Below are 13,407 nucleotides of genomic sequence, written 5' to 3'. Positions count from 1 at the left end.
AAATCCTCAATCCCTGGGAAGAAGGGGGACAAGAACTGTCCTGAGCCCAGAATCTTGTATCAGTAGCGCTAGAGGCTCTCTACTGCTGGAGGTGGGAGCAGAAACTCTGAGAAAATCCCATCCCCGAGACCCTGGTACACACCCAGCTATCTACCTAAGACCAACACTATACCACAATAACAAAGAACTTTTTCTGTCCCTTCTCCTCTACCAATCTTGAAAGCACTAAGTAATAAGCAACACCAGCTCACCACTGAGGAGGGGCAAAAGTGGGGAGAGAAATCCCTCTTTGGAGCAGGCATGCAGAGTGAAGCACAAACACTGAGAAGAAATCTTTGACATTTCACCTTCACCTTAAGCATCAGACAATATTAGAGGAATCTGAGGTCTCCGGTGCAATGAAGTTAACTACAGCAAACTAAAAACGCAATTCCAATTCAACTGCAGATTAGATTGGCTTAAATCCCTACACTAACAACCACATAAGAGGTATACACATACAGGATTTCAATCTAATTATTTCAGCGTTTACTATTTTACAGACAACCAAAAATTGTGACACATATCAAAAAGCAAATAAGTAAATAAAACAAAGACCACATAAAAAAGTCTAGAGACAAAGTAATCAACAGAGCCAGACTCAGAGATGACTTAATGAAAATAAAAACACATCAAAATTTGTGGAATTCTGGTAAAGCAGAGCATAGAAGGAAATTTATAGCATTAAATGATGTTAGAATAAATGGTCTAAAATCAATGATCTAATAAGCCTCGGCTCAGGAATTCCCTGGTGGTCTAGTGGTTAGGACTCAGCACTTTCACTGCCATGGCCTGGGGTTCAATCCCATACACTGTATGGCACAGCACCCCCCTTCCCCCCAAAAAAAGCCTCAGCTTTAAGAGCCTGGAAAATGATGATCAAATTAAGGACAAATCAAGTAGAGGAAAGATATGAAACAGAAAACATAAATTACACTCTATTTATTTTTTTAATTTAATATTAAATTTTTAAATTTCCCAAAAGAAAATTCCAGGCCAAGATAGCTTCACTGGTGAATTCTATCAAACATTTAAGGAAGAAATAATACCAATCTTTTTTTTTTTCCAAGAGGTGACATATCTAAGTGGTTTTGTTTGTTTTAAATTATATATTTATTTATCTTTGGCTGCGCTGGGTTTTTGTTGCTGCGCGCGGGCTTTTCTCTAGTTGCGGCGAGTGGGGGCTACTCTTCGTTGCAGTGCATGGGCTTCTTATTGCAGTGGCTTCTCCTGCTGAAGAGCATGGGCTCTAGGCGCACAGGCTTCAGTTAGTTGTGGCACATGGGCTCAGTAGTTGTGGCTCGCAGGCTCTAGAGCGCAGGTTCAGTGGTTGTGGCGCACGGGCCCAGCTGCTCCATGGGCATGTGGGATCTTCCCGGACCAGGGCTTGAACCCGTGTCGCCTACACTGGCAGAAGGATTCTTAACCACTGTGCCACCAAGGAAGTCCCAATAATACCAATCTTAAACAAACTCACAAAACAGAGAAAGATAGATCATTTCTTAATTCACTTTATGAATTAGGATAACCCTGATACTAAAAAGCTGATGAGAAACAAAACTGACTAGGTCAACATTGCTCATGAACACAGACATAAAACCCTCAACAAAATATGAGCAAATTAAATCCAGCAATATACATAAAATAATACAAAATGTCCAAGTGGAGTTTATCCCAGGAATGCAAGACTGGTTTAACATTCAAATATAAATGAATTTCACTAAATTTCAGAAAAAAAGCAAAATAAATAAATAATTGTTCATCTCAATAGATGCAGAAAAAAGTATCTAACAAAATTCAACATTCCTTCATAATAAACACACTCAGCAAACCTGGAATAGAAGGGAACTTCTTCAAACAGATAAAGCCTACCTTAAAAGAAAACAAAACAAAAACACAACTCTACAGCTAACATCATATTTATGGGTAAAATATTAAATGCTTTCTTTCTAAGATGAAGAATTAGACAAGAATGTCCACTGCAACCATTTATATTCAACACTGTACTGGGAAGTCTTAGCCTATAAAACAAGGCAAGAAAATAACATGAATGTGCACATAAAAATCCTAATTAATCTATAAGAGAAATATTAAATTGATTTATCAAGGTCACAGAGTACAAGGTGAAAACTCAACTAAATTTTGCCACACTAACAATAGAAACTCAACTAAATTTCTCCATACTAGCAACAATCAGAAAATAAAAAATTTTAATTATCATTTACAATAGCATCAAAAACATAAGATAGAGTTGAGCAGCTGTAACAGAAACCACGCAGCTCACAAAGTATAAAATATTACTATCTAGCCCTTCATAGAAAAAGTCTTCAGACCCTTGCCCTACAGCCAAACTCTTTCTACCATAAAAGAAAACATACCCAGTAATTACACACAAAAACTCATTTGCTTTTCCCTCTCCAATATTTATGTTTATAAATATATACATTAACTTTTATATTACATTGGACACTTAAAAAATTTAGTGACGCTTGGGACTTCCCTGGTGGTGCAGTGGTTAAGAATATGCCTGCCGGGCTTCCCTGGTGGCGCAGTGGTTGAGAGTTCGCCTGCCGATGCAGGGGACACGGGTTCGTGCCCCGGTCTGGGAAGATCCCACATGCCATGGAGCGGCTAGGCCCGTGAGCCACGGCCGCTGAGCCTGCGTATCCGGAGCCTGTGCTCCGCAACGGGAGAGGCCACAACAGTGAGAGGCCTGCGTACCGAAGAAAAAAAAAAAAAAGAATATGCCTGCCAATGCAGCAGACAGGGGTTCAAGCCCTGGTCAGGAAAGATCTCACATGCCGTGGAGCAACTAAGCCCGTGAGCCACAACTACTGAGCCTGAGCGCCACAACTAATGAGCCCACATGCCACAACTACTGAAGCCCATGTGCCTAGAGCCCATGCTCTGCAACAAGAGAAGCCACGGCAATGAAAAGTCCACACACCACAATGAAGAGTAGCCCCCACTCGCCACAACTAGAGAAAACCTGCATGCAGCAACAAAGACCCAAAGCAGCCATAAATAAATTAATTAAACAAATAAATAAATTTGTTTTAAAAAGTTTTAGCAACTCTTGTTGAAAGTGATTCATGTGCCACTGACCTCTGATACATACTTTTCCTTATCTGGAATATTTTTTATTTTTAAAGGTAAATTTTCTTTCACCAATAGCAACCAGTGTTTGCAGTTTTTACATCCTGCAGATACGACATATGTTTTTGAAAAGAAATGCTATGTTAGAATAAAAACTAACAATTTAGAAATCAGGTTTGGTTCAGGAACAAGCAAATTTCAGTCAAGCTTAAGACTTGGTGGGAAATGATGGCTGATTGTTAATTCAGACACAGTGATTTAATAACTAAAGATAAAATCAGTTAATATTGCTTTAAAAGTAGGGAAATTACGCACTGAACAGAAGACTGATCCAAAAGACGTGGATATAGATTTACATATAAAATCAACAGTTTAAAATATATATATATAAATACATTTGTATGGTAGGTAAGATTGACAAGACATTATTTTTTTCAGGAAGTCTTCTTTAATTCTTCCGAGTTATGTGCCCTCCTACGTGTTTTCATAGCACCCTTCATTTTCCTTAATCTAGCACTTACCATGCTGCATCATAAATGCTTATAATCTTTTTTTTTAAGCATTTTTTGAAATATTTATTTATTTGGGTGCACCAGGTCTTAGTTGCGGCACTCGGGATTTTCGTTGCGGCACACGGGATCTTTAGTTGCAGCATATGGGATCTAGTTCCCTTACCAGGGATTGAATTCAGGCCCCTGCACTGGGAGCGTGGAGTCTTAGCCACTGGACCACCAGGGAAGTCCCTACATTTATAATCTTAACAAGGGCAGAAATCACATCTTTTCCTTGTCGCTGCATCACTACTGTTTAGTACCATGATAAGCACATAATAGGCACTCAGTAAATATCTGTAAAATGAATAAAAAAGAAATCATATGGTAGAAGTTCAAAACAACCTATACAATCAGTGTTACTGCCCAATATGTACAAAATAAAATCTATGTATGTTTGATCATAACATTTCACATTTTAATTACAATTTAGTATTCTGATTTATAAATGTGAGCTCAGAGGTGGTATATGGTAGTATACATATGTCTTATATGTTTGGGTTTATTTAAGGGTTCCTTGCAAAAAAAAAGGGGGGGGTTGAAAATCACTGACTTAGAAGATTAACATGATACGTAGCACTTAGGCTAGTCAAAGTAAGTCTTTTCTTTTGTCATTATTAATATCTCTATAAGGTACTGTGTGAAAACTCAGAAACTACTAAATAACACAATTACTTGCCAGCAAACTCATTTACGTGGTAATACATCCATTCCTGACAGCAGGTACCAAAATTATCTTTCTTGTGATGCCATTTGGAGCACTGTGAATAATTTCTAACTCAAAGCTTCCCAAAGGACATGTCGTAAGGGAGAAACAAGTCATTCATATATCCTGAAATGATCAGGAAATAGAGTCCAGTTCTATAGTTCCTAATCCTGCTCCAGGATTAGGTCAAGAAGGAAATTGTGTGAGAAACTTTTCCTAATTCTTAACCATGGAGCAGAGAGAAGAAATATATACACAGTTGTCAGACATAAGGTGTCTTCAAAAACACAAATCTCTGATTAGCAATTTAGGTTCCACTAAAGATGAAAATGAATCATCTCTGATAGTGAATATCCACAGTTATCTATGACAGATTAGGATCAAGTAAAGTTTTCTCCAATGTAAGAGGTAAAAGAAAGATAAATGATTGTCCTAAGGACTCCCAGTAAGAGATGCTTATGAAACTGATACCGTTATTACCCTGCTTTTGAGTATTTAACAACTTCAAACAGGAACATTATTACCCTGCTTTTGAGTATGTAACAACTTCAAACAGGAACTCAGTTTTCTCATGACCAAATGAATCAAGATAAAAGTAGCAATTTCCCATCCAAATGGTGGTGGTGATAACAAAATCTCTGAATGTATAATAATTATATATATTATGTAATCTAAACAATACATCAATCCTGGGAAACCATCAGGCCATTATTTAAATCCTTATTTTATAGATGATTCTCCATTTGCATATGTGATAAAGACAAAGACTTGTTCAAAATCACACTGATAAGCAGCAGCACAGATGGAGTTAGAATCTTTTTTTTTTTTGCAGTACGCGGGCCTCTCACTGCTGTGGCATCTCCCACTGCGGAGCACAGGCTCCTGACGCACAGGCTCAGCGGCCATGGCCCACGGGCCCAGCTGCTCCGCGGAACGTGGGATCCTCCCGGACCGGGGCACGAACCCATGTCCCCTGCATCAGCAGGCGGACTCTCAACCACTGTGCCACCAGGGAAGCCCCATGGTCTTTTTTTAACAATACAATGCTATCTGTAATCTGGAAGTATAAGCCTCTAGATCTAGGGACATAAAATAAAAGCAAAGAACCATCTAAACATATTATATTACTATATCTGCTGATACAGAAGTACATTAGAAACAGCAGGGACTTTGGAAGTCGATTTGGATTTGTATTTCAACTCTGCTACTTACTGGTTTATGACCATTGATATTCAGATTAAGGGTCAAAATATAACTGTAAAGAGTTTAAAAAGTTAAATGAGGGATATACGTAAAGTGCTCACACGAATTAGTGTACGATGGAGGTTTCTAACCTTGGCCACTGTTACATTATTTTCCTTTCCCTTTCAGCTAGCAATAATTTAGGATCCTTGTTCTAGCATGGCTCCATCAAAAATGTCTCTGGAGATGGAACCCCAGAAGGTTCTCCTCAACAGAGACTGAGGCTTCTGAGCCAGGCACATAAATTACTTGCTCAAGTTCTGTCTGTAATTACGAAAGACAAAAGGTTCAATTTCCTCCTCCACTTCTCCTTCCCTCACTTTCATTTGTAGAAAAAGACACAGCTAAGGGAAAAAAAAATTTTTTTAAGAGGTAATGCAGATAAGAAAGGGGGGGATGAATAATTATTTGGGAAGAGGGTCCTGCTGACAAAGGATGGTTCACTGAAGTAGTAGGAAGAGAGTCCAGAGGAAAGAAAGAATCTAATCAACCTCTTGAATCCTAGACAAAAGGCATAAAGAAAAGTAGAGACCCATTCCATGACAACAGAAGATCTTAACAGCAGTTTACTGCAGAATCCAGTTAACCCTAAAGTGTTGCAAGAAAGCCTTGGACTGGGAAAGGCAAACATAAGAATGACTTGTTTCCCCCATGAAAAAAATGGCTATCATATCTTCAGTTATAATAAGAGAAATGACTTTTCTAGAGAGCTTAGACATACTAAATACAAAAGAAAAAAGTTCAAGAAGTAGTTGAGAAAGTACCCAGGAACTTCATTAAAAGAATAAAAAGGAAAAAATTAATGGTCCATAAGGGTTCTTTCTTACAGAGAACAGAAGGACTTATCTCCTTTATCCTTTATCATTTACCTTAGTACCAGGCAAGAAGGGTGTGAAAACACTAAAGAAGCTGTTAAGGGGAGGAAACTAAAGATTAATGGTTCATATGGGTTTTTCAGTCATTCTAGAGGCTAGAAACATATCCTTCTCCCTTAGGTCATGTCTCCCAAAATAGCATCTTAAAAATACCAAATGGCACAACAGAGATATACCTACCAGCTGTCAGGGATGTCTCAAATCCATCTTTAATTAAACAGCTGAGACTCTACTTCTTCATATAACTTTGAACTGCTACAAGTGTAAAGGGGACTATTTCTTCCACTGGGAAGAAGGGCAGGAAAGAACAATAGGCAAATTAATGAATTATATATGGTTCCAATTTCAAGTTAGTCATCTGTTTCAAAGGTTGTACTTTGATTGAAGCTATTAGTACCCAACAGCAAAAGGAACATGAGTTTAAATGTTCAAAATCACAACTAGGATGAGATCTCGTTCATATTATAACCATCAATAAATAACAAAAAGTGTATTATTTAAACTAACAAATCATGTTCTTCAAATAAAACATAAGGAGAATCTAATTCATTAGTATGCTATTGTTCTGCCCAACTACAGACAAGTTATCCATAAACGCCTAACAAAGTCAAATAAGACCAAAGCTCTAAAGTATAGATATATTCTTTCTTTTAAAGGAAAATTTAGATAACTTCTCCAAATTCCTATACCTTTTATGTCAATCTAATTCTGTAATATATTCATGTTAAAATAAACATCATCAGTTTGTTAGTGGCAATGGGGAGAGAGGAAAATAAACGGACTATTGGACATACCCTATGTAATATTTCTAAAACCTTTAATGCGGTATGAAGAAAACTGTTGAAAATTCTTCTTTCAGAAGGGGGAATGCCGATCTTGTAGAGTTTCAAAAGATGTACCACAACCTCCTTAAAAAGTTCTACAATCTTGAGGAATAGTGGAGGTTCAAGTACTGACCACCAGTTTTCTGTTATTAAAGGGTGAACACACAAAATAAAATTTAAAAAGTCACAATTTTCAAAATCATACTGACTGTTTTTCGAAAGCAGTGGCTCTTAACCCTTTGAAAACCTCAGGAAGATATACATAATATGGTATTTTACGTAACATTTCTAGGGTTTATAGATACCACCCCACCCTCAAGTTAAAGAATATGGTTCTAAAAGTTCTCAAAAGCAAAAATAAAGTTAGAAAGGTCTATTGAATTTACATTCTTGGTTTCCTAAGCTACATTAAAAACTTAATACCTAGTACTAAAACCACTTGTTAAAAAGTGCTTTGGAAATTAGGATTTTAATTTTTAAACAAAACACTTTAAAAACTGTATTGCTCCAACATTTAAAGATCTCTCCAACTTTTATCTTTCAACTTACGTAACATAAAGTTGAAATATGGTGAAGCACCATCCTAAAAATGCAAGGTACTCCTGAAAATCAAATACAGAAACTGAACAATGTAAAGTGTACCATGTCTGTCCTTCCCCACGTTCACTATTTGTAGTTATTAACTACAAATATGACAATCTTATGCAGCAGACAGAAGGGAACACAAAAACTTCTGACAATATGGAAGCAATATGCTTTTGAGTCCCTGCTTCACTCTTCTAACCACTGGCTAATTCCCTCAGATTCCAGGATTCTACCCCTTGCTTGTTGCTTCCTCTGCTCACCCTCAGCCTAAAACTTCTTGTACTGATTTTATTACTCTTATGTATCTCAGATTCACATACCTAACAAATACTATTAAGAAGGAAAGCACTGCTACTAAATGTAGCAGGCAAACTATAATGGTCAGCAGATAGAGATGAAATGTATACAATTAGAAAAATTAAAGTGAGGAAAGTTTAGGCCAAAAACCCAGAGGAATAAGATCAAATAAACAGTGGAATCTCACCTACATGCAGAGACATCAGAAAATTAGCAAGTGAGGGAAATACAAGGCAAAGGGTTAATAAAGTTCAAGGAGGATTTAATACCGATGTTTGTTCAGTTTTAATTGTTCCTCCTGCTTTACTTCTTTAACAGTAAGATCACTCTGGAGGGGATGAGGAAGGCGAATACCAAAAACAGTTTTTATCTTTCCCGATACTGTCTCTGCTGTTGTGCTTGATTAAAATTTTAATATTTAACATGCTTTGCCTCCAACTCTAACAACTAGCACCAGATGACTAGCAAAAAGCAACAAACTGAAAAACAGGTTTATCTCACCTTAAGACAATGTCAAAATAAGCAGGGTAGCAAAATTTCAAACAGCAAAGAAGTTATGAGCATTTTCATTTAAAGAGAAAAGGTTGTAAAAAAAAAAAAAAGTATTGAAATTCTTACCAAGTACTTTCAGTGGTGCCTTTTCTAGGTTCACAAGAGCTGTACCAAAGGGAATTGCTATTGTGGTGAAATTGTTGGAATCACTCATCAGGGGACATTCTGGTAGAGTAAGATAAAATCTCAATGCTTCAACATCAGGTAAGGAGCTAGTCAGTTTAGGAATAAGATTCTTTTCCAAGCTAGCTGCCACCTATATTTTGACAAAAAGTAAAACCTACTTCATTTAAAATGAATGCATATTCCAAAAAAAGAAAGAAAAAGAAAACCTTATACTACAGCAAACGTGAAACGGTGAAGGGAAAAAAAAAAAAAAGAAACCATCTTACAATGAATTAATGAATGCACTTTGGAGCACAATGAAAATTAATGCCCTAAGCAGTGCTAAGAGAATTTTTAAAATCTTGCATACAAGATTTTTATTTATATCTCAATTTAAACTCTACATCTATAGTTATACAGACATAACCAACATGGTAATATTAAGTAATTAAGAGTCTGCTCTGAACATCTGGAAAGATTTACAGATATTTGACAGCTAAATTACAAACAGTTTAAAATAATACCCTATTTTAATTCTTACATTAGTATATTAAATAAAATTATACAGACATCTCAATAAAGTATGAAACTGTAAAGTTAATTAGGTCACAAACATATAAAAAAACATGGAATAAAAAACTCAACAGGCTACATAATACAAATATAAAATGCTTTAAAAACAAACCTGCTGAGATATCTGAGGATGATCAGATTGTATAAGTTTGTGGAATAAAAGCCTAGCAGCATTCATATCAACCCCTGAAAATCTGGTGCCTGTTCTATAGTGATCATCATTGCTATTTAAAAAAGAGAGAGAGAGAGAAAATAATAAAATGCAACTTTAAAATTTTTTCACTTCTTTTTAATGACATTATTTAATATAATAAATTTGAAAAATTTGGTATACCAAAGAATTGTCACTCACCTAACAGCTAAAAAACTTCCATTTAGACAACCAGACGAAGAAAACGTTCCATCTATTTCACTAAAAAGAAATTTAAAAATCACAAAATCACAAAATGAGAAATCTAATTGTTCACCTTTGGTGGTTTTTTTTTTAATAGATCTTAATTGGAGTATAATTGCTTCACAATACTGTCTTAGTTTCTGTTGCACAACAAAGCAAATATTCATACACATGTCCCCATAACCCCTCCCTCTTAAGCCTCCCTCCCATCCTCCCTATTCCACCCCTCTAGGTCATTGCAAAGCACCAAGCCAATATCCCTGTGCTATGCTGCTGCTGCTTCCCACCAGCCAACTATTTTACATTCGGTAGCGTATATATGTCAATGCTACTCTCACTTCACCCCAGCTTCCCCCTCCCACCCCATGTCCTCAAGTCCATTCTGTACATCTATCTCTTTATTCCTGCCCTGCAACTAGGTTCATCCGTACCCTTTATTTTATTTTTTAGATTCCGCGTATATACATTAGCATACGGTATTTCTCTTTCTCTTTCTGACTTACTTCACTCTGTATGACAGACTCTAGGTCCATCCACCTCACTACAAATAACTCAATTTTGTTCCTTTTTATGGCTGAGTTAATATTCCATTGTATATAGTGCCACATCTTCTTTATCCATTCATCCCCTTTATTTTTTAATAAAAAATAAAATCATCTTTTATTTATTTATTATTTATGTGGAAAAATCCACATCACCTTTATTATTTAATAAAAAATAAAATATAGTATTTAATGCTACAGAGCATTCCTCCAACATTCAAAATAAATCAGAATTCTATAAATTACTAAAGATTAAGTAAATCTTGATAAAGGTATTACTGTTTATCTCTTTATTACTCTCTCAAACATTACTACCGTCCTCTGATTCATCAAATAAATCTGATGTTCCTAAAAAAATTTTTTTTTTGTTATCTAAAAAAATTTTTTATATAAACATGCACATTTAACTTTCTTAATTCCACATGGTGGTAAATCTAATCTGGAATGTTATTTTTCTGAAGACTACACTTCAGGCTTTTAAGAAAAATTTTAGTTTGGTAAAATAATTTCGAATTAAAAACACAGCTGATCAGCTATAGCCCCTCATCCCAAATACCTACACCACCTTCAACAACAACAAAAACTTTAAGTACTAAACAAGTCCATCTTCAAGAAAAATATTCAAGAAAGAAGAAATACTCAACTCTTCCATGGAATATAGAAGTTAAAAGACAGTGACCACTATGAAGCTAGAAGGAACATTTTTGCAAACCCAATCCTAAAGTGGCTATATTTAATATTTTAAGTTATCATTTAATATATCATTATGTATATGAAAGAATTGTAACTTATAAACATCTACATGAGATCTCCTAAAATATCCACTATTACAGAAATTCTAGACAATTAAACTTTTGTATATAAACCATTCTGTAAATGATATTTAATGAAATATTTATTTAAATAAAAACTCCTAAGTACAGGTTCCTCTACCATGGAGTTAAGAGACTTTGTGTAGATAAAATATTTTTCTTACTTGGCTATCTCTACAGGAAATCTTCCAGAGGGGTAGCTCAGCCATTTTTGAATTAGAGCTTCATTCACAGTCCAGATCTGCTTCGAAGGATCAGGATATCTAAAGTCATCTGGTGGCCCACAGTTCTAAATTTTAAAATAAGCAGATGAGTCAGAGGGAAGAGATATTATATATAAACCAAGACACGCCTCCACTATGTATTTGGAAGTTAATCTCTACTAAACACCTGGAACAAAAACTTATCAAATGGGGACTTCCCTGGTGGCGCAGTGGTTAGGAATCCGCCTGCCAATGCAGGGCACACAGTCGCGAGCCCTGGTCCGGGAAGATCCCACATGCTGCGGAGCAACTAAGCCCGTGTGCCACAACTACTGAGACTGTGCTCTAGAGCCTACAAGCCACAAATATTGAAGCCCGCGCACCTAGAGCCCATGTTCTGCAACAAAGAGAAGCCAACGCAATGAGAAGCCTGTGCACCACAATGAAGAGTAGCCCCACTCGCTGCAACTAGGGAAAGCCCATGTGCAGCAACAAAGACCCAAAGCAGCCAAAAATAAATAAAGAAAGAAATTAAAAAAAAAACTTATCAAAAAAAACCCAACTTATCAAATGGATCTGAAAATTTTTGTAGACTTGAGGAAAAAAAAATTAAGGCAATTACTTTATAACATATAAAGAACATTAATATGGGTTTAAAAACAACTTCTAAATTATCTGAGCTTAGTAATTATTTATATGATTACTATTACCTGGGGATTAGAGTAATGTGAAAAGCTTTGATCTCCACCTGAGAAAATTCTTTTTACACAGAAATATTCTTCAGAATCTGTAATAAAAATAAAATATAAAACATTCAAGATTTATATGTATTTTTCAGAGCATCAAATATGCTACTGGATTTTCTCTTAATCATCTAACTTAATGAGACCTCCCAATCATGGGCTCAATGATACAAAATGACTGGGAATGGTCTGACTGCTATGGAGATGAGACTGACCAAGTGACAAATGTTAATGATCCCACAAGCACAAGCATTTGATAAGTTTTACAAGTCTTTCTTTTGACCTGCTCACCAAAAAATGGCAGTTTCTAGTCTAGATCTTTATTATCTCAATATATTTTAAACTGAAGATGGTGTAAAATTTGAATGAAAGGTATAGAATATAGCTCAGAAGAAAATAAAAATTAAGAATATTCATTTTGGGGAATTCCCTGGTGGTCCAGTGGTTAGGACTTGGCGTTTTCACTGCTTGTGGCCTGGGTTCAATCCCTGGTTGGGCAACTAAGATCCCATAAGCCTCGCAGGGTACAGCCAAAAAAAAAAAAAAAAAAAAAAGGAATATTTACTTTTAAAAAGAATGACAACAAACAAGTATATGTTAAATCTTCCTGAGTAATGCAAAATTCATAATGTAAAATTATTTTCTCTTTCAATATAGCTGTACAAAAGAAAGATGACACACACATAGCTCTTTGTTAACAACTATTTATCAGTAACACCCAAATCAGGTCCAAAAACAAAAAAGTTAATACGCAAATTTAGTAGAAGTAAAGAAGGAACAATAAAGCGCCTTTTTTTCAAGTTTTGTATTTTATTGTGATGTTTATTTTTCCTTAAAAGTTTTCTTTTTTTTTAACATCTTTATTGCCGTATAATTGCTTTACAATGTTGTGTTAGTTTCTGCTGTATAACAAAGTGAATCAGCTATATGTATACATACATCCCCATATCCTCTCCCACTTGCATCTCCCTCCCACCCTTCCCTATCCCACCCCTCTAGGAGGTCACAAAGCATGGAGCTGATAGCCCCTTGAGATGCAGCTGCTTCCCACTAGGTATCTATTTTACATTTATTTGGTAGTGTATATGTCAATGCCACTCTCTCACTTCGTCCCAGTTTACCCTTCCCCCTCCCAGTGTCCTCAAGTCCATTCTCTACGTCTGTGTCTTTATTCCTGTCCTGCCCCTAGGTTCTTCAGAACCTTTTTTTTTTAGATTCCATATATATGTGTTAGCATATGGTATTTGTTTTTCTCTTTCTGACTTACT

At 35.9% G+C, this 13,407-nt stretch overlaps 1 protein-coding gene across 9 annotated transcripts in view; it reads right to left on the bottom strand.

The window, feature by feature from the left end:
• Nucleotides 1-13,407, bottom strand: part of HERC4 (HECT and RLD domain containing E3 ubiquitin protein ligase 4) — a 133,135-nt gene that overhangs the window by 43,583 nt on the left and 76,145 nt on the right. For 7 of the 9 annotated variants that reach the window (XM_024765513.1, XM_024765512.1, XM_024765517.1 and 4 more), the window contains 6 exons: nt 12,107-12,183; nt 11,358-11,482; nt 9,798-9,857; nt 9,558-9,669; nt 8,834-9,023; nt 7,304-7,476 (listed from right to left, as the gene is read on the bottom strand). In XM_024765513.1, the coding sequence (XP_024621281.1) occupies nt 7,304-7,476; nt 8,834-9,023; nt 9,558-9,669; nt 9,798-9,857; nt 11,358-11,482; nt 12,107-12,183 (737 nt within the window). Of the gene's footprint in view, nt 1-6,689; nt 6,795-7,303; nt 7,477-8,833; nt 9,024-9,557; nt 9,670-9,797; nt 9,858-11,357; nt 11,483-12,106; nt 12,184-13,407 lie in introns of those variants that run through there. The other 2 variants (XR_003005994.1, XR_003005995.1) reach the window with 2 other exon arrangements.

This window comes from Neophocaena asiaeorientalis, unplaced genomic scaffold (genome assembly GCF_003031525.2).
Source record: "Neophocaena asiaeorientalis asiaeorientalis breed wild unplaced genomic scaffold, Neophocaena_asiaeorientalis_V1.1 scaffold31, whole genome shotgun sequence".
NCBI classification, from domain to species: Eukaryota; Metazoa; Chordata; class Mammalia; order Artiodactyla; family Phocoenidae; genus Neophocaena; species Neophocaena asiaeorientalis.
Note: the sequence above shows the minus strand (reverse complement) of the source record. Positions and strands in the feature narration are given on the sequence as shown.